At 42.0% G+C, this 27,996-nt stretch overlaps 1 protein-coding gene across 1 annotated transcript in view; it reads left to right on the top strand.

Annotated features, from left to right (window-relative positions):
* LOC147210369 (contactin-3-like) overlaps positions 1–24,828 on the top strand; it is a 64,616-nt gene extending 39,788 nt beyond the window's left edge. Inside the window, exons 14-23 of the mRNA XM_086109478.1 lie at positions 559–676; positions 5,739–5,897; positions 9,867–10,016; positions 10,660–10,730; positions 12,613–12,847; positions 13,223–13,332; positions 15,551–15,737; positions 17,348–17,460; positions 18,142–18,310; positions 20,254–24,828. Coding sequence (XP_085965604.1) covers positions 559–676; positions 5,739–5,897; positions 9,867–10,016; positions 10,660–10,730; positions 12,613–12,847; positions 13,223–13,332; positions 15,551–15,737; positions 17,348–17,460; positions 18,142–18,310; positions 20,254–20,351 — 1,410 coding nt within the window. The 3' untranslated portion in view covers positions 20,352–24,828. The remainder of the gene's footprint in view (positions 1–558; positions 677–5,738; positions 5,898–9,866; positions 10,017–10,659; positions 10,731–12,612; positions 12,848–13,222; positions 13,333–15,550; positions 15,738–17,347; positions 17,461–18,141; positions 18,311–20,253) is intronic.
* Positions 24,829–27,996: the final 3,168 nt, after the last annotated feature.

The raw sequence follows: 27,996 nt of genomic DNA, 5'->3' as shown, positions 1-27,996 counted from the left end.
CGTTACCAGGATCCTTTAGAGTGGTGCAAAGATTGCCTTTCCTCAAAAAAAAAGAAAAAAAAACATGGTTCCATGTCTTTCAATCTTTGACCACTTGCAGCCAGAAGATACCAATTAACCAAATCACAATTCTCATGACTGTCATTGCTGAGTCATGTTGGGCTTGACTTGATTAACTTTCCTTCTTCCCACTCCTTTTTTGAGGGCACGTATAAATTGACTGCAAATGTTGACATGGTGATATCTTTTTTTTTTTTGTTCAAATATATCACATGGTTGTTTGATTTCTCCCCCCCCCAAAAAAAAGAGGGAGATTTGTGCTGGCCTGCTCCAAAACAAACACAAGAAAAAAAAATCAATCAATCTATGACTGTATATGAGATCTTGCTTCGAAGAAGGTCTTTCAAGAAAAATATCCGCCGCATCTGCAAAACCGTTTTTCTTCCTTGTCCTTTTTATTTACACCGCCTCAAACTTGCCCCAACTCCATCCGCTACGAAGCTGTCACACGCTCTGTAATCTTTCATGCAACATAAAGCTTTCTATTCTCCTTGCCAGAGAACTGCGGGAGATCTGATGATCAGGAATATTCAGCTAAACCACACGGGCAAATACATCTGCGTGGTGGACACGGATGTGGAAAGCCTCTCAGCCGTGGCTGTATTGATCGTGAAAGGTAAGAGAAAGTCTCCACTGCTCTGGATGCGCTAATTAAAACGGGGCTCAGAGCACGGGGTCTGTTTGGAAGTCCTGCAAGGCACAAATGAAAAATCCCACCAACTTTGAAAGTGTGCGAAAGCCACAAATTGATCCAAAATACTATTTAGGCCCTGTGTGTCGGCAAACTGTTTTGTTCCAAAAAGATAAAGCGCAATTTATCTTTGAGAAAGAGACATTATCCATGCATGCTTCTGTCCGGGTGCGTATTGTTCACTCAGGCTTTTAAGCACAAATAGGTTTGGTTTCAGGGACTGAATGGAGGGAAGCTAAATTGCTCACATTGTCGTCAAAATGACTCTGCAGGTTTTATTTGCAGTTTTTGTTTGCATTCTCACACACTTGATTACAACAAATACAACAGCCTTGTTTTTCTGTCCGCCATCTTTCCTCTATTACAACCAATAGTCATGCATGACTATAAGGGCACCCTCTGTCATGAGCGACATCAGACATTTTTTAATTTAATAAGCTGATTTGTATGGCAGCTGGGTGAGAGGAGCTTGGCTCCTCGATTGGATCAATGTGCCAAATTGCGGCGCAAATTGACACTACACAAATGTGTTAAATGCCAAACGAGTGCAGAGAGGATGTTCAGCATGTGAAAAGGTTAGAAGCATACAAGAACTGCGGCGGAAACTCTCAAGTCCACAGGCTCACCGTCACAAAACCTGATAAACTGTACAGGCAGTTCTTAGCTTCATACAAGTGGAAAATATTTTTTTGATAGATAGATAGATAGATAGATAGATAGAGATATATAGATGTACATCCATTCATCCATTGTCTGAGCCGCTTTATCCTCACAAGGGTCGCCAGGGGTGCTCAAGCCTATTCCCACATGCAAACACCACGCAGGGAGGCCAGAACCAGAATCGAACCCTGTATCTCTGCATTGTGAGGTCGACACTAACCACTGGACCACCCTCTGCCCTTTTCCTGCTCATTTTCATTGAGTACAGCTCCGGCCTCTGTGTGTGTGTGTGTGTGTGTGTGTGTGTGTATATATATATATATATATATACATATATACAGAGAGAAAGAGAGAGAGAGATACGGTATACGTATATATACTGTATGTATATATATATATATATATATATATATATATATATACAGTAATCCATGAATGTTTACCATTGAGGAGGTAGTGTGTAAGGACGTTTGCAAGATTATTTTTATTTATTTATTTATTTAAATGGGTATCTACCCAGACGGCCAGTCAGTGTGTGTTTGTCAGGTTGTTGATTCAGTTGAAAGATATGTTAAACATATTGGAGTCAAATAGCTGTAATATCTGAGAGCTAAGTGGAAATAAGGCTTGCTCTTAATAGAAACAATGCATGTCAAGTGAAGTGAATCCTGCCCGCGACTCTACATTATTTATACAGAACATCCTGCTGACGGCAGCTGTCACCGCCGTGCCATTCCACACGCATCAAGCGGCTTCAAACGTTAGGCAGCAAACCATGAAGCTAGTGGCAACCAAGCGATGTGTCATTTCAGATATTACTTTCCAGTACAGCTGCCAGCTGATATGATGTGTGGAAACCTTGCTTCCTTTCAACCTGTGGCCAATCTATAATGATAGCGAGAAAAAAGCTCTTTAAACAAAGATTAGAATCCAGATACGAAATTTGTCATGCCCACAATTGGGAGATCCCATGTTTACAGCACTAAAGTGGACAACAGCAGCAACAGCACACAGTATTCATTTCACAGAATCAAAATCCCCAAATATCTCCATCAATGGTTGTGACCGTCAGGTTCTTATTGTTGGCAATTCATAACTCATTTTTATTTCAGATCAGACAACAATGACATTGCATTGTTAAATACTGTATAGCCATTGAAAGCACAAAACAACCACAAATGCTTCCTTGTGTCAAGGTTCGGCCCTAACTGAGCATGCCTTCTTGTGCCGCGTGACCGTGTAGCTTTACGCCATTGTTTGAACAGTTCATTGCATGTTATTCATAACCTGGAAACATCCTCTCTCACTATCGTTCCAAACAGCGGACTCCCAGTAATTTGTTACCCATTTGCCACCCTCCTGATCTACAGCATGTACAGCATATATTTCGACCAGCACATGCAATCAAAGGGAACAGCAGCAGTACCTCAACAGCAGACACTACTGAATATAAAATCGGGCCGACGTGAATGACAAACTGCAAATGAATAGATACTATAGGCAGACGTTAATGTGAATAGGAATACTCAGCAGCATTATACTAAGAAAAAAAAAGGATTAATAGTTGCTATGTAAGCGTTTGGGCGGCCCGGCCTCACAGTGCAAAGGTGCCAGGATCGATCCTGGCTCCGGCCTTCCTGGGTGGAGTTTGTATGTTCTCCCTGTGCCTGCGTGGGTTTTCTCCAGGTACTCCGGTTTCTTCCCACATTCCAAAAAACATGCTTGGCAGGTTAATGAAACACTCTAAATTGTCCCAAGGTGTGAGTGTGAGCACGGATGGTTGTTTGTCTCTGTGTGCCCTGCAATTGGCTGGCAACCGGTTCAGGGTGTCCCCCGCCTACTTCCCGAAGACAGCTGGGATAGGCCCCAGCACGCCCCGTGACCCTTGTGAGGATAAGCAGATCAGAAAATGGATGGATGGATGGTTATGAGCAGTTGATCATGAAATTGAAATTACGACAGTATGCTACACACACTGTCATGTAAAGCGGCAAGTAGGCAGTGGCAATGTGTGTGATGGTTGTACAGCGCATTGGATCAACAATGCAGTATATACAGTCGATGCAGTTGTAAAAGAAACCAGCAATCATAACTGTCAGCAGTGGAACGACAATTACACATATTTTCAATCACGAATCTACACACTATGACAGCAACGTTGGTTGGAAAGTCTGACAGCAGCAGGAAGGAAAGACATGCAAAAGTGGGGAATGTGCTTCTATGAGAACTCTAATGTACTGTAGGTGTTTGAGGTTGTTTTTGTTTTTTTTAACAGAATTATGATGCTGGGGAAAATTGTTTTTGTTGTGTGAGTTGTGAAGGGGAGCACGGGCTGGACACGTATTGTCAACAAAGGTTGAGGTACACTACATGAACAGAAATATAGGGACTAGCTACACCAGCTGCCATTTCTCCATGAAGACTTCCTTCAAGATGTTGGGGGGGGGTTCTGTGGGAATTTGATCCCATACATCCAGATGAAATTTGTGACGTCACAATCTCTTGTAATTCATCCTAATCCAGCTCACCCCGGATTCCATCCATCCATCCATTTTCCGAACCGCTTGATCCTCACTAGGGTCGCGGAGGGTGCTGGAGCCTATCCCAGCCGTCTTCGGGCAGTAGGCGGGGGACACCCTGAATCAGTTGCCAGCCAATCGCAGGGCACACAGAGACGAACAACCATCCACGCCCACACTCACACCTAGGGACAATTTAGAGCGTCCAATCAACCTGCCATGCATGTTTTTGGAATGTGGGAGGAAACCGGAGCACCCGGATTGATTTATTAATTCATTACGGAAAGATGTGTCTGACTACTTTAGACCACAAAGTGTACATTGAAGCATTAGGAGGCTGGCTGGATCATGAACACGGAATTAATTTTCGTTGAACACAGCGCAGGGGTAAATTTTTACAATCTCCTCAATAGCGTTGAAGGTCAATGATCTTTTTCTATTGGCGCTCCGGAATAGTTATTGCTCCCTTCCCCGGCCCTCCCCCCTAATTATATTTACCACGGGAGTGTTTTTGATACCACTCTAGTTAGTACTTCATAAACAGTAAACTGTGGCATGCTGGCCCTCGGGAAAGTCAGTGCTTAAAGAGGATGTACCATGTGGATGAGGTCTAAAATTGTTGTCATTGTCCCTGTCCTCTAGACAGGTGACAATTTGATCATCTTACCCAGGCTGTCACATTTACCATATCATTTCCATATTACAAGGTATTCTCGTACCACATATGTTTACCCAGAGCCGTATCTATAGTCATAAAGATCTATAAAATATTCCCTTATCAAACAATTGGCACACGTTTTGGGGAACAGCAGCAACTCGTTCTTGCTTCTTCCAGCAAAATATAATAAAGAATACTGTATGTAGAATTGAGTGATGATTGCTTTTGAGTCGCCATTACTATTCATTTGCAAGGTCATACGTTGTTTGTTTTATTATCAAGATCCACTAATGACTTTTACTGAGATCAATATCTCTGTTTCAAGTACAAATTGTTTTATTTTGAGTGGGAAGAAATTTCATCTGTGCTGTATGTTACACATACGTACAGCCCATTTGACAATAAAGTTGTATTCAATTCAATTCAAATGTATGCCACCAGGGTGGAGAACAAAAGGTGAATATGGAAACACTGTCAGTGGACTGTACAATTTCGATATGCCACAAAACCTGTTGTTTGCTTGTTAAAAAAAGATGTAACCCCTTCCATAATTAGAGTATATAATTTGTTTCTGTTTAAGAGCCACTTTAGTGCGTGAGCCCTGGCTCGGGGGGTTGTTATTCTGCGGTGCACCTCATAGTTCTCTTGAGGTCTATTATTTCTGATGAGCTGACGACACCTTCATTAGAACAGGAAACAGAAGATGAGGATGAAACACTCCTCAAAAGAAGGAGTAATAGAAATAAATGATTAAATGCTGATCCTTCTCAACTATGAAGCCTCTTTTTCATCTTTAACTCTCATTTTCTTTTTTAACGTGACTCCCGGCATCTACTCGTGTTTGCTCTTTCATCAATCAGTTACCAGGAGGGCTATGAAAGGGAAATATTGTGGCTTGAATGAATATCGCGGGATAAATTGTGAATTCAATTTTAATTCCCTGTGAAGGGCATCACCTCTCTTCGAACTCGAAACTCAAGAAATATTGGCCCGTGCTCATATCGATTTTAAGGTGTTAAGGCTTTTGGCTAAGGGCTGACGATCACCGGGAGAAATATTTTATTCATGGCAACACGTTCCTTGGAGCTGTGTGAGTGCGTGCACCCATGTTGTGTACCTCTCAATGTGTGTGTCGTTGTGATTGAGCCAGGCCCGCCAAGCCCACCGGAGTCTGTGACAGTGGAGGAGGTGACAGACAGCACAGCCCAGCTGGTGTGGACCCCCGGCCGGGACAACGGGAGCCCTCTCATCAGTTACATCGTTCAGACCAGGACGCTTTTCACTGTGGGCTGGCAAAGGGTGAACACTGGTAGGAAACCCTTCAAAGAATCGCTCATTTAATTGCACACCTTCTCCGACATCTTGCGGCCCTCCGTAGGGAGATTCAACTCGAACTCTTGTGAAGAGGACAGAGTTAGAGGTCAGCTGCACAAGTGGGGGTGCCTTGCTTAATCAATGTGGTGGTCAGTTAGGCTCACCAGAACCACTTCACACCTGTGTCAGTCAAACCAAAGGCCGCTCATCTTCTCATCGGGTCAACTCTTTATTGTGCAAGGAACCATGTTCGGCAACTGAAGTGTTGTTTAAAATGGACTTTCGGCACCTCACTAAAGCTGAGGACACATACAGAAAATGGGGCTAAATTTGAGCATTTTCCCTTCCTTGCAATCAAAGTTAGAAAAGTCTTATCAGCCTGCTGTGTCCAAAATTGTTCCTGTTTGTATTGTATCTTGAGCCACGCCCATGTAGGAACGTGGCACAGCCCAAGCAATGTTTTTGGCATCTTCCTATGTGTGGCTCCACAGTCGTAACTGGTTTCAAATGGTTAGTGTGCAAGCATCCAAATACTGTAGCGCATTTCATACCCAAGGCAACTCAGTGTGCTTCGCACAAGCCAAGATAAAATACCTACAAAGCATTACCTGTCACAACAGTTGACAACATTCAGAAGCCAAGCAGAGAAAACCAAAGTATCTTACAAAAATTACTAAAAGAACGTACATTGACAACATTTAAACACGTTAACAGAAAACGTTTCCTTGTGGTTTAGCTCAAGGTAACTTTGGTTCATCCAGTTGTTAATTTGCTCTCGACAGTGACACAAAACATTAATTGAACTGCTGTCATTTGGGGACAATGATAAATATAGCTGTGTGTCATCTGCATAACCACGATAGCCAACATTGCCGTTCTGACCCAAAGGTAACATATTGCTGCTGTCCTGTGAAAAACATGCATGCCCGTTTTTGTCATTTAAAATGTTTTTATAATGAGGTAAAAAATGTGTTTGTTTTTTTAATGACAAAATTGGTCATAGCTGTTTTTCACAGGACAGCAACAATGTACAGACTAAACAAAATGGGTTCAAACATTGACCCTTGAGGGACCCCACATGTCATGGCCATTCGATCAGATTCAAACTTTCATTGGTCACAGAGTAACTCCTTTCCTCTACATAGGACCTGAACCATTTTAGGACTGTTCCATTTTATCTCACCCAGGTTTCCCACCTGTTCAACAGTATACTGTACTGTTTTATGATGAATTGTATCAAATAATGCACTGCGATGTAATAAGACGAGATCAGACACCTTCCACTTCGTCAGCCTTCGATCTTATGCCATTTAGATCTTTAATAAGAGCAGATTCTGTTCTGCAATGAGGTTGGAAACCTGATTGGGATTTATCAAAATGTCAGTTTGAGTTCAAGAAATTGCTGAGTTGATTAAACACAACTTCTTCGACTATCTTGCTTTTAATGAAAGAAAGGGTTGAGATGGGTCTTTGATTTGCTAACAAGGAGACATCCAGCGCTTTTTTTAAAATCAATTGCTATTTTCAGGGGTTGAGGAAAACTGCCTTACTGAAGTGAACCGTTCATTATTTGACTCAGGAACTCAGTTTGAATAGATTTCGCGACAGTTTGGAAAACGTCACATGGCATTGTGTCAAGACAGTGAGGGTATGGCTTCAACTGCTGAAACAACACTATTCTAGATTGTTGATGCACTGTATCAAATTCTGTCACGGTAATTGAATTATTCGTGGGTGATTTTAAGTGCGCGATCATTTTATCATTTTGTTGGTTTGTGATGAAACTGTATATGACATGATGGATTGTACTTTTTCAATAAGGTAGCAGGCAAATTCAATGCAATTATCTGTTGTCTTATTCTTTGCCCCTTTTTGGTGGATTTGTGAGTTTGTTGACCACAGCAAATAGAACGCAAGGATTGTTTCGGTTCTTGCTAACGATTTCAGGGAAAATGTTGTTTTCTAGCTTTTGCACACTCTTTCTTAATATTACAGACATTGTAAGACTTTGAGAATTACAATTGAGTGAATGAGAGCCTTCTAATGCACTTGAGTAATTGTCTTGGGTTAAACATTTGAGTTCCAGAAATTAAATAAGATTTAGTTTAAAGCACATGTAGTAGAAACGTGTTTTAGACAAAAGCAGAATCTAAAGGACGATTGGAACAAGGCTGTTCTACTTGGAAAAAAAAAATATCTGAGTAAGTGGTGAGTGCCATGACTCATTCAAAAATATTGTTCCTCTCAATTCAGTTCAAGCAGTCTTTATCAATTCAGTTCTTTCACCATTGAGGGTTCCTGGGAAGCTCGAGACTAACAGGCTATTTTTAGCGGAAGCATTGTGAACTGATTATTTGTTACTCACAAGGCGCATGCTATACAGACAAACTCATATCCATCCCTGCAGGTAATTTTTCAATTAATCAGCCTGGGGGCACGTAGAGCATGCAAGCATGGAGGAGAACATGCTAACTCCACACATAAAGAGGGCCATGCTTTGGCTTTGAATACAGAAGAAGGTAGACACTTTGTTGGAGAGAGACGTGTCTGTGTTCGTCTGAGAGTGTTAAAGAATTAATCGAGTGGACGTTTAAAATAAATACAACACTGCGGCTCTTTTTGTCACGAGCTGCAACAATTAAATCTGGAATTGTCATCAACAAAAGGGTCTGATTACCACGACCAAGACACAATACTCATGTAACAATAGTGTTTCTAGACCTGTAATTTAAGATAGCAAATTCTGTTCCCCCCCACCCCCTCCAAAAACAAAACTTGTTGATGAATGCATTTGCGTTTCTATCTTGCAAGCTAGCTTTTTGCCCTGCGATGCGGTTGTGATTATGAAAATGAACTGGCCCGTGTGATTGAATTTTTGGATGTTAACTCTGTCGGGGACCTTCAAAAGAATGGTGTGGTGGGGAAAAAAATAATATATTGCAATAATTTATTGCAGCACTTGGTAATGTGAAATCTAATCTCAGTACACTGCTTGTTCTAAGGATAGTGTGGAAAAAAAGTCGAGTCTGTCGTGAAACCTGCGGAGGATAAAGATCCAACAATTTAGAAATAGCCTGCAAGGCAAGAAAATAAAAATAAAAAAAGAAAAAGAAAAGTCCCATTAGTGTCCACGGTCCAGCGTTCTGGAGCAAAATGAGAACAAAACAGAGTTTGAACTCTGCCTTCAGATACTGAATCAGGTGAACACAAACTTACATAATCGAAGCTCATAAATTCACAGTTGGGCAACAAACAGCTGCTCTTCTGCACTGCAGACTAATAAACCTGAACTTCCAGTGACCATTTCCGAGTCTTGACTCCAATCTACAGCTCGACTCTCAATCATCCAAATTGTCTTCAGATTATGGAACGCACAATTGGCCCTCACATTCCACATTCACGGTCATTAAAAGTCCTTTCCACTAGCCAACGTAATGTTTTCAATGGCTCATCTGCATCAGTAGAGATTCCCCGAATATTAACCTCAGAAATGTGACGGTATTCTCGCACAACACTGTAGCTGTCTTCTGGTGGCCAGTCAATCACAAGACACGTAGAGACAAACAAACACTCCTATTTTTGTCACTCATATTTACAGATTTTTCAATGAACATACAGTATTTTTCTGGGGAATGTGGGAGAAGGCCAGAATACTTGGAGAAAACTCACGCAAGCGTGAGGAAAACATGAAAACGGCAGGAAGGCTCGACATTCATTCTCCTTTGGTGAGGCTGCATGGCATACTAATCTTTGCGCCTCACCAGGCTGCCTGCACTTTTCTACAACAAAACAAGCATATTATTTTACTGAATTAGGTCATTTTATTATAAATGAATGTTTTGTCACTGTTGTGGAATGACTTCTCTTAGTGTGAGGATTTGTCAAGTTTTCAGTCCATTGCCATCGGTAGGATTTTTCCTCTGAATTTCCATGACGCAGTTGTAACAATTGTGTGTTTTTGTAGTTCCAGAGACAATTGACGGGAGCACGCTGACGGCCGCTGTGGTGGATCTTAATGCCTGGGTGGAGTATGAGTTTCGGGTATTGGCCAGAAACAGCGTCGGAGTTGGAGAACCCAGCCCTGTGTCACTCAAGACAAGGACAGAGGACGCAGGTACATCAATGTAATCGTCGTCTAAGATCATTTGGCAAATGACAACAGGAGAGGAAAAAAGACAAAGTGTCTTTTTGTCGACATCAGCTTGTCCAATTATGCATAGGTGCAACTTCATTGACAGTTTTTGTTTGGGTCTGAAGTTAATATTTAACCCTCTCAGGGATGGCGGTTACTGCAGTGGATAACTGATCATGTTATCAGGTCACAGGGTGCACGAAAGGGTTAAGATGCTTCCCACATATCTTCTGATTAGACTGTTTCCATTTATGACATCATAAAAGAATAATTTGTCCTCAGCCAGACTTTGAAACATCTTTGCCCGCTTTTATTTGATTTGAACCAAATTGGGTGTGTCCGCAACATTTGCAAAATTAGTTTTATCCAGGCCTGATTCAAATGGTAGCGATTAAAATTCCACATTGAAAATCCTATTGAGAGCCTATTAAATGCCCTCAGTCTCATCAAATCATATCGTGAGGGTCTTGTGAAATGGTGTTCCCTTGAATGCAGAGAAAAATCTGATTCTGGTGAAATCTTTGTCTCTGAAGCCTCGGCAAATGTCTAAGCTCTCTGAGTGCTTTTGTTCTTTTTCAAAAGTTGTGTTGTTTGTGGAGGTGTTGACAAGTTCTCTGTTGTGTAGTCCCTGATGCGGCGCCAGGTGATGTGGGCGGAGGAGGCGGAAGCAGGTCAGAGTTGGTCATCACATGGGAGGTAAGTCATCGATCTTATGTTGTTCGTTTTTAAGAGATCATCAACCCCCACAAGTGTCACACTAACCGCAGACGAATTTTCAAGACTTTGGACTGTTTACTCTTCTTTCGTCAGTTGTGCAATGCAATGACGTGGTGGCGCAGGTCACTTACGATCATTGCTAATTGTAATTGAAGATACAGAAAGCAGGCGGCCCGGTGGTCGACTGGTTATCGCGTCGACCTCACAGTGCAGAGGTTGTGGGTTCGATCCCCGCTCCGGCCTTCCTGCGTGGAGTTTGCATGTTCTCCTCGGGCCTGCGTGGGTTTTCTCCGGGTACTCCGGTTTCCTCCCACATTCCAAAAAACATGCATGGCAAGCTGATTGAACACTCTAAATTGTCCGTAGGTTTGAGTGTGAGCACGGATGGTTGTACGTCTCTGTGTGCCCAGCGATTGGCTGGCAACCGGTTCAGGGTGTCCCCCGCCTACTGCCGAAGACAGCTGGGATAGGCTCCAGCACCCCCGCCGACCCTTGTGAGGATAAAGCGGATCAGAAAATGGATGGATGGATGGATGGATGGATGGCTTGAGAGTCCACTGCTGACCTGTTAGAGGAATCTATGAGCAAAATTGTATCATGTTTAAAGTTTCATTTAATTTGGGCACATCGAAGCGTTTGGGTGCGTATCCAGCACCCCCAAATGCCTGCACACATCTGGCCGGGGGACTGTTGAAGTCCACAATTAGCACGTCAATACAGGTGGACAACCACAGGGGAGAAGGCGACACTCGGTCACAAAAGGGGAATGAATAATTCGGGAACAGCGGTTGAGCAACAAAAGACGAGTTGAGAACACCCGTCGCGCCCAGACGACATTGACCATCCGCAAAGTCTACAACATGCTAATTCGATGTAGACCAGCCAGAAAAGGCGCCAATGTACTGGTGGTTCAAGTTGGAAAAACAGGTAACCAATCACTACCGAGGAGCCGGACCGGGGTGCGGCATGCAAACATCGGGGGCAGTGTTTTTCTTGTATTTTGCATATGTTACAATAAAATGTCGAACTCGCGGTGGCGGGACTGAGAGTGTGATCGCGGAGCAACTAACCGTCGTTCGCTCTCAGAGATCCGCTCCCGCCGATATTGAAGACAATTTTCCTGTGTGCCGAGTCATTTCTTTAACTTTGTCCGAGAAAATCTCCGACATGACCCCATTAAGAGCAGTGCACAAACAGTCTGCACTCTTTTTGTACATTTCATACAGCGCAACTGACTCTCTGTCCATACACTCCACTTCATCAGCCCTTCAAAAATCATTGCTCATGAAACATTTCCATTGTTTTTCTTTCGAGGCAATTGTGATTGAGATTAATTCTTAATACTAAAAAAAAAAAAAAAAAAAAAGAAAGATTCTGACGATCTACTTTGCTATACGGACAGTTATTTTTTTGTGTCAGTTTTTCATTTTCCTGGTATGCAGCCCCACAACTCTAAGTACCAATGAACCTACAAAAGACTACAATGGTCGAGTAGAGTTTTCTTGTTTTAATTACTAGACCCCAGTGAGCTGAACGTGCTTGTATAAAAAGGTGAATGCAGTTTATAAAGGAATTCTTCATTGCTGTTAAAATGTCGGGAGCTTCATTTTAATTTTTATGACAGGAGGGCTCATAAATTTGTTAAGCACCACGTATGAGGAGAAATAACGTTTTCATTGGAACGATACACTGTTGTGAGCTTGGACACTTTTAAAGCCATTCTCTTCGTTCCATATTGTCAGGTGGGTCTCAAAAGCAATTTGAGGGACACACAAACCGATCGCGTCGGCCCAAAGGCGGGATAAACGTGAGTGGTTTGTATATGTTTTAATATCACTATAGTTTTGTGTTTCAATCTCAGCCTGTCCCTGAAGAACTGCAGAATGGCGAAAGCTTTGGTTACATCATTGCTTTCCGTGCCTTCGGAGAAGTCAGCTGGACCCACGTGGCCACCTCTGCCCCTGGCGCATCCCGCTATGTGTACCGCAATGAAAGCATTGCGCCCTTTTCCCCATTCCACGTCAAGGTCGGCACGTATAACAGCAAAGGGCAGGGTCCCTTCAGCCCCGTGGTCACCATCTACTCCGCGGAGATAGGTAAGCCAATGAGGACCAGGGGGAAAAAAATGTTTGTCAGGCTGCAAAACTTTGTGATTGCCAAATGAGGACAAAGGTGGCAGAAGTGTTTTCGGCGAAAGCGCTCGAGAAAAGCACGAGGCGTTCTGAGCAGGGCAAATAAATCTTCAAATTGAGGATTCAAAACAGCAAGAAGATTGCTTGGAAATACGGTTTCACATATTTTGAAAACTCAAAATGCACTGACATTTACGTTGACGCCCTCTGAAAAGGTTTTGTTATTGCCATCATTTTGAAAGGCTACCAATGGAATTCATGTTGAGAGAAACAGATTCATTCTTTGTGCTGATGTAAGAAGGCAGTGATGCTAAGTCCGCCTCCTATTGTCTGCTTCAGAGCCAAGCGGGCTGCCTGTGGGAGTTTGGGCCAGAAGCGTCTCAGCCTATGAGATCGAAGTGAATTGGCAGGCTCTCTCGTTCACCCCTGAAAGGGTTCTCGGCTATGAGGTACCTTTGACTTTTTCCAGTTGAGAAACAGAAATTGCACGCAATTCAATTCAGATATTCGTCATCGACTTGGTCATTTGTTGCCCGGGGAAACGGTTGCTTCACACTGGCTGCTGCTAATGCCGAAAATTATATCCCGCTTTGCACCATTGCGACAGGCAACATGACAATGACAAACGCTTTGCGCTGCAACAAAAGAAAACGATGTGCCTGCACTTTTCACGCTGGCTATCATTGCAGGGTAACATCCTCAATGCAGTGGCCAAACACAACATACATGGGCCAGTCGAATTGGGCGTAGCTGGGCATTTGCGCCTTTGTGCGCCATTGGTGGATAAACCTTGCGTTTTTCCGGCCAATCCTCACGGTCGTCTAGAAATTAGACTTGATTCCGTACATGACCCCCCTTTCGGATTATGTCGGCGGCCGTATGTGTGACCTGGGCAGTTGGAGGCCGCCTTGCACCCGCCGTCCGAGTGTGACCCCCCCCCCCCCCCCCACTCCAGTTGTGACTGAGGTGCTAGTCAAATATTTTTAAGATGACAATGTTTACAAGTCATTCAATGAATTGATTTATACCGACCACGTACGTCCACAAATCCCCCAATCTATCTGCCTGTGCCTCGATTAAATACACCAAAATTGCGTTAGACCAAGTGCGCTGCAAAATAAACCCACTTTTTAGCCAGTCGAAAAATTTGTCTGTTTTTTTTTTTTTTCACCAAATTGCAAGATTCTCTGAGGGGGGCACAGCAGGAATGCCAGTGAGGCGGAGCACGTCAACTCACTTCACAAACATGCTGAATTAGTCCTTGACTCCGGCACGATTTTTTTTTACATTGATCGCTGACTACATTCTGTTCCCAAATTAGCGGGTGCGTCGGGTGGCAGGGCTGCTTTGTGCGCCGGCACTCCAAGACAGGCGTAACATGGCTCCGAACATGCTAGACTAGACGTGTGTGGGCACAAACAAGACGTTACACCCATTTTTATGCTGAGTGCATAGGCGCCGGATTATCAAAAAGAATTTGTTCCTGAAATATGCAACTTAATTTCCAGCCTACAATCATAAAGCTCGTCTTGAATTCATAAACCTGTTGTTATTGTCTGGTTGATTTTTTCCTCCACGTACAGCACTTTGTATGCAGCAATGCAATGGTTGTTTGAAAGTGATATATAAATCAAGTTGAGTTGTTTCAATGTAGGTAAACAGAAGGACAGCATTGGCTGGGAGACATTATTCCTTACAGGGAATATGACAATTTGATTTTTAATCCAAATGTAGAGTCTGCTGTTGCCATGAATGATAATAAGTCACTCACTCTTTGGGTGATGCAAAAAGTTCATTTTTATCACAGCGTTATTACTCTCCGGAGATGCTTTGGAGCTGACTTGGCAGATTCTGATGATGATGTGACTTTCTAAAAAAACAAAAAACAAAACATATTTGCTTAAAATTGTCCATCTCATAAAGTTTCTTTTTTGTGCTAAGAGATGAGAGTGTCAAGGGGGCAACCGGTAGCTTTATTTCTTTCCGTGTTATTGACCGAATTTGCAAAAACATTGTTCTTTGTGAGATGTCACAATACCATATGAGTTTTATTTAAAACCCTTTTGTATTGGGATGTAGGCAATTAGATGCGTCTGTATCTGTGAAACAATTTTTCATTGTTAATACTTCTATTACACAATACTGTGTCGATCCAGATTAAATATCCAGAAAGTCATGTTTTTACAAATGGAAAAATTGTGTAATTGAAATATTGTTTTGATAAAAAAAAAAAAAAAATTGATGATAGAGTTTTGGCCCTTCTGAGCTATGGTTTTGGGATCCGACGTGAGATAAAACTGCACCACTGCGTCCATCGTATATAATGGTTTAATATCTCGGAAAATCTATGATATTTTTGGCAGTCATTTTCGACTCAGACATGCTGTTCTTCTCTTTGCTGGCATAATAAGATGTCTTCCAAGTAAAATAAAATAAAGTCCGGCTGACTCACATCTCAGCGGATAGCTCGAATGCTGTGATCTCTCTTCAGAGGATGCAGTCGGAGGTGATCATTTAACAAGACCACATGCTGACAGATCCCAAACAAATCGGCCCTAATGGTTTTGTGCCACGCGCGAAATGAGATGCTTTCGTCCATCACTTTCCCGTAACTTCAAGTCGTAACAGTCACAAGAGTCGGTTAACGTCAATCGATGTCCCGCCTAGGTGATGTACTGGGAAGACGACACAAAACCAGAGACCATGGGGAAGGTTCGCGTTCCGTGGAACCACACCTCGGTGACAGTTAGCGGCTTGGCAGGGCACACGCAGTATTTCCTGACTGTCAGCGCCTTCAACACAGCGGGCACCGGCCCCTTCCTTCCTGCAATCAATGTTACCACAAAAAAACCTCGTAAGTCTTCCAGACACCCTGCTGCTCTACTGCTTCATTTTGTTTACACTAGGATGATTATCTCGAGGTACAAACGATGGAGGGTACTGAGTTCATTGTCCCTCTGTCTTAGGTTTCTGATGTTCTCTGCGATGTCAGGGAAGACAAAGTCAATTACCGAGTGCCGGTACATCTTATTCCCAGTGCAAGAACGACTAACTCTCTATTCGGCCATTAGAAAAGTGTCAGACTTGGCTAAAATTTCCCCCCGCTCTCCTGTCCCCCGTTGGCTTGCACTCACGCTGTAAGGTTTCCACCTGTTCACATCTGCCTTGACTTTCTTATGCAGAGTTACATTGTTGCAGTTTTCTTGATTCTGCGGATTAATTATTTGCGGTAGTCTGTGTATTTATATTGCGCAAGTTAGTCATGAATAACGAGAGGGGCAGTCACATGCTTTATGACGCCCCACGACACATATGCATGTGCTTGTGCATTAGGCGTGTCCGTTCATTACTTGACATAAATCTGTACGGTATGTGCTCATTTTCAATGCTCAATCTAAATTCCATGGACTTTATTGACACGCGAATATTTCTCGTGGTTGAATTTATTTCTGTTGTGCACGGTGGCATTTAACATGAATCACTGGCGAGAGTAGCCATCAAAGTAATTACTATATAGCATACACATATTCCAAAAGTGGATTGTTGTGTATTAATAGGAGAGTGTATGTCTCTCTCTCTCTATACAGTACTTATTAAACAATTTTACAAATACAAAACACTAATACTCTACAAGTACTACTATGATGACAACCGTATTTTCCGCAATATAAGGCTCACCTAAAAGCACTCAATTTTCTCAAAAGCCGACAGTGCGCCTTATATTCCAATAGGCCTTATATATGGATCAATATTCTGATTCCTTGGACGTAGTATTTTTAATGTTCTTTACAGTGCTTTGTTATAGCTGCAGCGGTTGTGAAAGCTCTGGATAAATAAAGCTGTATTGTATTGTATTCCCTTTAGCGTAGCTTCATCTCGTGGATGCATAATGCAGCCACAGCCACTATTGTAGCTTCTATTCTACGCACCTTATAATCCGGTGCGCCCTATATATGAAAACAGTTATAAAATAGGAGATTCATTGAAGATGCATGTTGTACTCCAAAGCGTTTTATAGTCCGGAAAATACTGAAATTAAAACCCAGTAGTGGAATGGATCAAAGCAGTGCTTTTATTTCTACAAAGTATATTTAATATGATTGTAAACCACTGGAAAATGATGCACCATTCAAACATTTACAGTGCAAAAAAAAAAATCAATACATCAATTGTTTTAAAAATATATTGTTCATATAAGTTAAATGGGGGGGGGGGGGACCTTGAATGTAATAAAAACTCAAACTGTTTTAAGTTTTTGGAACTCATAAGTTAAATACAAGTGAACTTTGCTTCGATAGTTATTCTTTTGCATACCACGAGACAGCTTGCGTATCGCACTGACAGGAAAATCCCTGCTCTATCCCTGTTTTGCTCACGCTTATTATGATCCTTGCCTGACTGGGATGACAGTATTGCTCGTCATTTTGTGACAGTTCCTAACTTTGCAACTATCTGACATCACAGCGCCATCGCAACCGCCACTGGATATTGAATGGACTCTAATTGGCTCCCAACTTTCTCTCTACTGGGAGCCTGTGGTGGCACTGGAGTCAGAGTCAGAAGTTACAGGTTACCAAGTGAGTCATTTCGTGTTTTAACACCGCCATGTGCAATGCTTAACCAACGTATTCGATTACCATCAAAGGTACTGAATTGCACAAATCAAAACTTTGATGTAGTCCCTTGACCTTGGTACGGGCCGCATGGGTTCAGTTCCTTCTCAGTGATCTTGGAAATGTGCCTTGACTGGCAACCAGTCCTGGCCGTCGCCAGCCTTTTTGCCTGAAGTCGGCTGTAATAGGCTGCTGCAGCACCGTACGACACGGAACAAGATAAGCAGATAACAAAATGGACAGATGACGGGTAATCTATAGCAGCTCTGATTAGACCGTGAGAGAGCGAGTTAAGAATAAGAAAACCCTTATTCATCTCACAATGGAGAAATTTACAGTAGCAAAGTTATGAAAGGAAAAAAGAAGAAGAACAAAAGTATAGGAGCTGCTGTGAAGGCAGCCACTCTCGTGACACCATTTTGCAGTCATAATAACGTAATAACAAAATAATACAACACAACACATACAACACAGACAGTCATTCGATCTTAACCACTTTTCTGCATACTCTGTTGTTTGAAGCAGAGAGAGAGAAAGAGAGAGAGGGAGAGAGATGGATCACAAAAGCTTCCCCTTTGAACACGGGCTGTGTGGGCTTGCTTCTTATCTGGCCGTGTTCATTTCACCCATCTTTTTCCTTTTCAGTTGTCATACAGGAGAAGTCAACTCAAAGATGTAAACACGCTCACAACTACCAATTCAACAGCGGAGTTGAAGCTCCCTGAGGTCGACGATGAATACATCATTCATATTCAGTCCCTGAGTGAAGGAGGCCTGGGCCCCGCTTCAGATGCCATTCGAGTCCACCAGCTTAGTAAGCACCTTCGTTCACCTTTGAGTGGTTCAAGGAAACAGCTTTTTGCGCTTGCATGAAAGGGAAACACTGACTTCAACACTTTTATTTGCCCACCTCAAACGCAATGTGTTATTTCAACGCTTGATTCTTCATACCGCTGAGCACGCTGAACATGACATGAGGTTAGAAAGATCTCAATTTTCTGAGAACTGAGACGGTCTCAAAAAGAAGACACTTCACACATTTAACAGGCGCAAATTTGGTCCGGAGTTCACACACCGCATTCCTTGAGTCCCCATCCCGCTCGGCGGGCTGGAACCGGCTGAGATTTGGCTAAATATTACGACACAATTCCATACCTGTCAACTTTTCGGAGCGCCAACCTGTATAAACCACCAAAAAAATCCTTATAAAGAGCAAAAAATCCTTATAACATACCAAAGCATTTTATATGTCAAAATAACGGCAGAAAAAACCCCACGAAATGTTCAATGATATTTATTGTAGATCTCCATAATACAATGTCTGGTTAATGTCTAATCATCATTCTACTTAGTGGCATTACTGTGTTCAGAGTTGTATTCCTGCATTACTTTTTTCACCAACTCCAAATGCTGACCCATCGGCTCAAAGTTACAGCATCCATTCATATTTACTTTGGAAATGAAAGCATTCGAGTAGACTAGCACCATTCTGGGGGGGAAATTTTCAGAATCCGTATGATTTGTGCGATACGGCCATATACGTAAGATTCACCACAAAATCCGTATGTACTATGGCTAAACCGTATGAGTTGACAGGTATGCAATTCATCCCTGTCTCAGGTTGACTTCCCGCATTACCACATGCAATGACGGCCCTGTGTGACTCTGCGAGGGCTCGTGTTCAAGTGGCGCTGCTCATTTGCATATAAAGCTATCGGATCGCAAAATGGATGGATGGATGGATAATTTCCTATTCTATCACCATATTATTATTGCAACTTTCCAACTTAACTCCAGTGTTTACGTTTTTTTTTCTCCTAATGTGGCTTGAAGACTCTTATAGACGGGTACACAGACGACCAAGACTAAACAGATCCTTCCGATCCAGTCCTGCAATATTTCTCACTCAAAGCTCTTTGCCAAATGCTACACAAAGTTTTTTTTTTGGGGTTGCCCACCGCGGTCCAGCACCCGGTTTTGGCGTGTCACTGTCCCGGCAAAAACTGTAAAGAAGTCTCTGGACTGGCACAAAATTTGAATGTGCCCCGGCATCGTCTCTCAAGACGTGGAAATGAGGGCTGTGCATCTCACCAATGAAAGACGACTTGTTATGTATTTTGAAACATGCAATATGATACAATTCAAGAACGGTCGATTTTTAAGTGGAACGATTTGATTTGGCTGGAGTCAGTGGAATTTCAGTTTTATTCGATATGGTACCATGCTAACTTTTGTCATGTTTAATAATATGTAACAACATGTAAAAGCTCCCCAAAGGCCAAACAATTCAAGGAGATTCGATTCAATGAAACAAACAAACAAAAAAAAAAAGCAGCAACATCAAACCGATTTATACCGATTTACATTAGGTGTGCATCTCTCCTAAAAGACGATTTGATGACAAATCCTTGACACGCGATTTTCTGATTCAAATTGGTCTGATTCAATTGTGTGTGATCTAACCAACTCACCAAACATTTGCCTGTCAAAAAAATGTGTTCATGTGACACACAAACTGTCAGCAGATCATGTTTCCGTCATATGCCAACTGCCACCGTAGAATGACATCGAGCCTTTGAACGGAGTAGCAGGATGCAGGCCAGCCCAATTCAAACCCTTCGAAAACCTAGTTTGATGTTGTTTTAACCATCTGTTATTGTATCTTCCGGTTATACCTCTGCGATATCACATTTGGACAAGAACTGATTAGCTCAGATGGCTTTTTTGAAATCGCTCTGTCTTCTGTGTGTGCTACAGGTATGAGCGCTCGCGGCTCGAGAGCCTTGAATGCCGACGCATCGCTGCCCACCCTGCTCCTCCCCGTTGTAATATCGACATTCAGGTTGACACTGTGATGCTTTTGCTCTATTTTCTTTGATTTTATTTACATGTTGTCATGTGTCTCTTTTGGTTTGGAGATATTTTGCGGGTATGAGGTAGAAGCGGAGTGGAAGCATTGGCCTTTAGTTTCCTCTCTACTCGAGAATGATGCAGATGCCTTACTTCCATTCATGTGCCGCATATTCCTATTGTTATGATCCCATACACAGACTCTCATTAATGAAGATCTTTGCGTATTCTGGGCGACCGAGTGAGAAGTTGTCTTTTGTTTTTTGTTTTTTTTTCTTCCTCCGAATTGGCAAGCAGGAGCACAATACTTCGCATGCATCCGTGCCTTTCAAGCTCATTGACAGAGGAAAGCGACACTTAACAGCTATCTTCATCTTTACTTGCTTGTTGGCGGTCCTGTTCCAGAGTCCGACTCATAAAAGTCAATTTACCTTCTGTGATTTGATGACGGAGCGCTTCGTTTAGCATGAGGGCTCTTCAAGGTTTTTTTATGCTTGGGAGCAGTCCTTGTGGTTTCCCGCAAACTGATGAATCGGATTTTACTGAGCATTTACCAAGACTGCATCTATGTGGAGATTGAGTCAGAGAGGTCTTCAAGTACCGCGGCGGTGCAAAATCAATCAGACTTCTACTTTGGTTTCGGGTCGGTGGCGTGAGGATCGATACATCACAAGCTAACTAGATGGCACTTTATATTACAGCACCTAATAGATAAATATTAAGAGATCACCATTAAAACATAATTACCAAAATAATGACTAGGTCATGTGCCGATGTATTTTTGAGCTTGTGTACACATTCCATCCATCCATTTTCCGAACCGCTTGATCCTCACTAGGGTCGCGGGGGGTGCTGGAGCCTATCCCAGCCGTCTTCGGGCAGTAGGCGGGGGACACCCTGAATCAGTTGCCAGCCAATCGCAGCTTGTGTACACGATAGGCCAAAAAAACAAAACGGTCATTGCTAGACTTTCTAAGCATTAAGTGTCTGTTTTGTCCAGTAAACAATGGTCAGTATATTGTAACCATATAAAAGGCCTTGTTGGTATTACTGTGGGTATTCAATATCATATACGGAATACAACATAAACAAAAGAGAAAAGAATTACCGTATTTTCCACATTAAAAGGCCCACTGGATTATGAGGCGCACCTTCAATGAATGGCCTATTTTGTAATTGTTTTTCATACATTGGGCGCACCGCATTATAAGACGCAATCTACAATACATCCACTAGATGGAGCTACGCTCAAGGAAACGCCAACAGAACAATCAGATGTCAGGTAAACTTATTTAATAAAGCAGCGACACAGTTCACTTAACCGACAGCAAGTTATAACATTCTCGTTAATGTTGAACTCTCTTGCCGCTGCTCTATTTCCAACTGCGTAACCGATCGCCTTAAGTTTGAACTCTGCGTTGTCAGCATGTCTCGAGCAAGGAGCCATTTTGCGGTCGAAATATTACCGCAATGACCATACACAAGGCGCATCGGATTTTAAGGCACGCTGTGAGCTTTTAAGAAAATGGAAGGCTTTTCAGTGCGCCTTTTAGTGCGGAAAATACGGTAAAGACAAATTAGGCACTTAAGCATCTGGAAGTCATGTTTTTCTTTTTCTTTTTCCAATACTGGCAAAAAGATATACAGTATATATGTTCAGCTTAAGTATCAATTAATCAATTCTGTCTCAGATGTCGTATCACCACCATCATTCAGTCGACCACTGCGTCGCTGTTATTTCAACCGCGCTTCCGTCAGAGCTAAGTTAACGGTTGGTCATGGCTATTTTAGGACCGTCAATAACTTTTTGCAAGGGCAACACCATTTTATTCATTTCCAAACAGTTTGGGCCACTTCACATAACTAAAATGTCTTTTTTTTTTTTTACTATGAGTGCTCCTCCTACTGCCTCACCTTGTAGCTGGGGTACCCCAATAGGGACGTGTTCCCCTTGAGGAACACCAGCTGCCATGTGAGTACAACATGACAGACGGCAAAAGTTAATGACTGCCCAATCGAAGTGGACGCAAAACGGAGCCACTTAGTTGTGACGTAATGCGCAAAGGGTGAATAATAATCATAATAATAATAATAATAATGGGGCTCAAATTTTAGTTCAATGTCCTACTAAATTCTTGTACAAACACATCACAATATTTCTATTCTCTTTCTGCCCCACCTGACAAATAATTATATCATTTTTGAGTTACACGTGCCTGCATTGTTAAGGAATGTGTACCAAGCCTTTTAACAGCAGATACAAGGGAAGGTTACATTTCTCATTCCAATTTTTAAAACAACAACAGCAAAAATAACCCACTAAGTATTTTTCCAAGCATTAACATTACAGTAGTTATCGGCCACAGGTGTGATGGCAAGACTTTCATTTTCCTGCCGAGTGACAATTTGAAATTGTCACTTTGAGTTCCGGGAGAACTGTTACAAGCGTTCTCTGTTTTCATTCCTGACGTTTTTGTTCAATTAATAGGACATACACTCAGCAAATTAATCAATAGTGAAATCCATCTGGGTGATGCTGTTGCCCAGGGACTCAGTTTGCTGTCAGCAGGAGAAGCTTCAAGAGCTGCCAAAAAATAAATAAATAAAAAAAAACAACAACAAAAAATACATGCCAGTCTGATCATTGCAATCTCGCCACCGGCTTCTTTTGGCAAAATGTATGCTCAGCTGTGTTTATCACTTTGTGAATCTGTCCGTTGTTGCGTATTGGATTGGCTTCTTTACACTATGTGTGGTATTTGTCGTCGTTGTATTCAAGCCAGCCTCACCTACTTAATCTTTTGAATGTCCTTTTCATGGCCAGATAGGTGATTTCATCAGATGTCTGACAACTTGTGCCACGTAGCTCTGTTTGAATACCGACTTGATGAATGGAGACTCCTGACAAAGGCCGTTACTGTGCAGACACTGAAACAGCTTCATAAATTTGAAGAGGCTTGGAGGGAAGTAACATATCCAAACACATGTTGGAATGGCAGGTTTCTCTCAAACAACTTCGAGTCCAAAGGAGGCCGCGATGTTTGCATTAGAGCAGTGGTCCCCAACCCCCGGTCCGTGGGTCATTTGGTTCCAAGCCGCACAGAAAGAATAAATAACTTACATTACTTCGGTTTTATTTATTTCAGACTCTGAAAGATGTTTTATTTTGAAAATTTACTAGATCCTATGTTACATCCGTCTACAGTATGTCACCAAACGCTTCTCGGTCACAAGATAGGTTACCGCTAAAATGAAACCCAGAAGTTGGCAAAATGAGTAAAAAAACAAACATCTTTGGAAAGTTTCTTTGGGACGGGGAAAAGGCCCAGTCAGGAGACAGAAAAGGAGCCTACGACTTTCAAGAAAAAGAAGACTACATTTAATAGACAGTATCAGGAGTCCTACTTAAAGTACGGATTTATCTCAACGGGAGATTCCCACGCACCAAGCCTACGCTGCATAATATGTGGCGATGGTGAGCCGTATTTTTCATGCACTTTGTATTTGCGGTGTATCTTATTTTGAAGGCACGTTTAAACGTTACTATAGCGACCAGAGAGTGTTGCGGCCAGATAGGACATTCCTCATGTCATGATTGGTGTTTAGCATTATATTTAGAAAATACCGCAGTTTCATGCAGGTCATATCATATTATTTTCTTGTATTTCTCTGGCCCATCCCTGAAAATATTGTCTGACATTGAATCGGTCTGTGGCGCAAAAAGGTTTGGGGACCCACTGCATTTGAGGACATATTTGAACATTTGTTGTTTTTGCATCATTGTATGCAGTTCTTTTGTGTATAAATTTGTTACATTAAGGAATGTAATTTTACCAGTGTTTACATGGGAAACATATCTTTCATTTTTAGGATTACATACTGAATAGTTGGGGGGGAAAATAATTTCTTATTCGTTTTGGGTTCAGCGAAGCAATGGCAACATCTTTGTTTTTGTAAAGTAGCAGTACTGTGGCGATGTTTTAATGAAATAAGTGTGAGCACTGTCAAGCTCTTTCACATTTTGTTTTTCTTGACCTGGATTGTTTGGATTTTTGTTTTTATTGAAAATTCTGCACAAAGGTCAAGTGTTGCTTTGAAAGAAAGAACGACACGGTGGCAAAATGACGTTCACGTGTGGAACTTGAAAAATATATGAGTGGACAGTAACATTTCTTAAGTTGATACCAACACAGACAGCCTGGCAACGCCTTTCATTTTGGATCAGAGACAAAAAAGCTGCCAAACAGATTACAGTGTGACAGCATGACAAGTTGTACAGACCAACATGACAACGCTTGGCCTTTCTGTTCACTCTCGTATGCATTTTGCCGTGCGAGTGATCTCTGTGAGATCGTGGCAGCAGCATTTTCACATTGAAAAGTCATTTGCTGATCTTGATATGCTGAAACTGTGCATGTATCATATTGTTTGGTGCATTTGTGTTTTCTAAATGAGGCGGTTAATAAAAACAAACAAAATCAACCGAGATTTTTGACTGGTTCTGTCCGAGACGCTATACGGCACTGTACATTATAATGTGTCATTTTCAGCATCGGCAGCTTCATTGTCTTTTACTGCAGGTTAAATATAAGTGGTGCCTTGAGGGGATACGGAAGCTATAAAATGCTAAATAAAACGACATTTTTGCAAACGTTTTAATCAAATGGTAGCTGTAATCTCCTGTTCATTGCTGAGGGGGAAAAAAAAGCACATTAACCTGAATGCTTTTGTTCATTTATAAATTGATCTCATAAGGGGATTCATGACATGGAATCTTATGCTTCTGCATAGGAGAATCTAACATTGGCTGGATTATGTCATTCTTTTAACGTGTGGGGAAAATGCCATTTAAAAATAAACACAATGTGATCAACATGATCAATGAAAGGGAGAAAGAAGAAGAATCTTTTAGCAGTGTTTTTTTTATTTTTATGATTTAGCCTTTGTACACACCACAATGGATTTCTAGTTGTTGATTATTGAAGCGTAGGCTCTGGGCTATTACCCCCTTTTACAAAGAATATGGCATTCAACATTTGATAATCATGGTTATTTTGTGGAGAGTAACTCCATTTTCAGGAATACAAATGTATTTGGACAATTGACAAAAATTGTCATTGTCAACGGCCATGATTGCAGTTCATAATTGCCCTCCCGGGAAATGCTGAGCCAAGCCTGATCAGCAAGCTCTGAGAAGCCTGATAATGATCCTGAGCATTTGAATCAGGTATGTTGAAAGACAGAGAGACATCGAAAACATGCCGGATAAGGGCCCTGGGGGACCGGACTTGAGCACCCCTGCTCCATTTGTGTTACCTATCCATCTGCATGGTAAACTGCTGTCTTATCAATCTTCTGTCGCCGGTCTGTCACATCATCAATAAAGACCAGTGAGCTAAACTTTATTCACTTTATGAAAGTATTTCATTGCTATTTAATGAAGTTACACCTTACCCAAGACACCATTTTGCCCAAAACAAAGTGGCTGCAAATTGTTACCCTGGACGTATTGGGTAGATTTTATTAGATTTTATTCATGAATGTATTTCTTTTATTTTTAAAGGCAGTTTAACTCCCACTGTTTTGTAATAGAAGAGCAGAACGGCTCGCTCGTAGACTGATTTTCGGTCATGAGCAGAAAACGAAAGATTTGGACTTTGTTGTTTAATTTCACACTTGATAGATGGACAGAAAATCCAGAGTCCAGACATAACTATTTGGAGACAAGACATTAAAAAAAAATCAATTTTCACTAATATTGTACATTCCATTGAACTCATAGACTTGCAAGTCCATCCATCCATCCATCCATTTTCCGAACCGCTTGATCCTCACTAGGGTCGCGGGGGGTGCTGGAGCCTATCCCAGCTGTCTTCGGGCAGTAGGCGGGGGACACCCTGAATCAGTTGCCAGCCAATCGCAGAGACTTGCAAGTGTACAATTTCATTCAAGTTCAGAATTGCTGGAGTCCACATCGTTAGCACTAAAACAACAGAATGACATGAAAAGGTGCTGTGAAATATCGATCCAGGCAGTGTTGCAGAGATGCTTTTAAGATAATAAGGAGTGGAGGACCCTGTAGAGAAATCAATGAGGAGAGAAAGTAAGGAAAAGAGAGGTTTCTCGCCACACACCACAGATCATCCATAACAAGGTGGGGTGTCGATACTTTGCAATCGCTCTTCACCTTCATATATTGACCACTGCATCACCGCGTCAGGAAACTGAAACTTTCTTTTGCGGTGCAGACACCAGGAAATAGTTAAGTCACTTCTCCACACTCAGTGTTCTCCACTTTCTACGGATGCCTATTGCTGAATTGCAACTTGCGTTGATTCACTCTTCGAGCGGAATGGGCCGTGTATCGCCTCTCATCAGTGAAGATGCTGGGAGTGAATCGTTTCCATCCATTTTCCATGTCGATTATCCTGATTATTGGTTGCAGTTGAGCTGGAGCCTACAACAGCTGACTTTGGTCAAGAGGTGGAGTGGACGCTGGGCTGTCACCAACCGGGCCCCGACAATAACCACAAACAGTCACGTTCACACACTGGTGAGTGGTCCATTTGGTGCCTGGGCCTTCAGTGGGGATCACTATCGGGTGACAAATTTCGAGTCAACGCGGCACAAAACCCCAATAGAATAGCATGTAAATGTGCTAAATATATACTTCGGTCAACAGTAAATTTTAATCAGATATTGCAGTATGTGCTCTTTAATGTATTGTTGCATCTGAGATAAAAAAAATGTCGAAAGCCCACCCGTTTTTTCAATTTTTTATTTTTTTTTGTTTTGTTAGGGTGGCACGGTGGTGCGATTGTGAGCGTGGATGGTTGTTCGTCTGTGTGCCCTGCAATTGGTTGGCAACCAGTTCAGGTTGTCCCCCACCTACTGCCCGTAGATCGCTGGGATAGGCTCCAGCACGCCCGCGACTCTTGTGAGGATAAGCAGATTAGAAAATGGTTTGTTTGATTTAGAAAAGCTTTTACAGTGTGTTGTAATTTATAGCTGTGGTGTTGCAGAAAAAAAAATCCACCATTTGCTCAACCTAACTGCAATTCATAAACATTTTAAAATTGCGGTATTACACAAATTGTTATTATTATTCTGATTAGTAGTACAGTAGTGGTAGTATTATGAAAACCTCATGTGCTGCATAACAATCTTTTTAAAACTCAGCAGCGAAGCATTCACACCACCAAAAGCCTATTTGGAGACTTTTAAGTGCCCACAACCACGAGAGAAAATATGAAAAGTCCACACGGGAGCTGAGATTTGAACTCCAGATTCTCAAAACTGTGTAGGCGTGCTCCCACCATTTCAACGACATGAGAGAATAGCAACAGACAGCAAATGTCAACACTGCCTCCCTGCGAGTCCAGGATCTTGGTGCAGTCAATACACGTCTAAAGTTCAAGTGATTGGTGATTGGTCCAGTGCAAAACAGGACCAATCACCATAATTTCCTCCAAGTCAGTCGAACCAATTAAAATGGAAACATTACATACTCATGAATGATTTGTTTAATACTTTTTATTCACGATTACTGTAGAGACTGCAGATGCGTTTTATTGCCGCTACATGCCAAATCGCTAGAGAGCGCTCAGTCGAGATTTAGGTTCGATTTATTAGCGGCGTAAAAGAAGAAAA

Source organism: Hippocampus guttulatus, chromosome 1, assembly GCF_054856545.1.
Source record: "Hippocampus guttulatus isolate MCC_2025c chromosome 1, RoL_Hgut_1.0, whole genome shotgun sequence".
NCBI lineage: Eukaryota > Metazoa > Chordata > Actinopteri > Syngnathiformes > Syngnathidae > Hippocampus > Hippocampus guttulatus.
The sequence above is the reverse complement of the archived record's forward strand: the minus strand, read 5'-3'. Positions and strand labels throughout refer to the sequence as shown.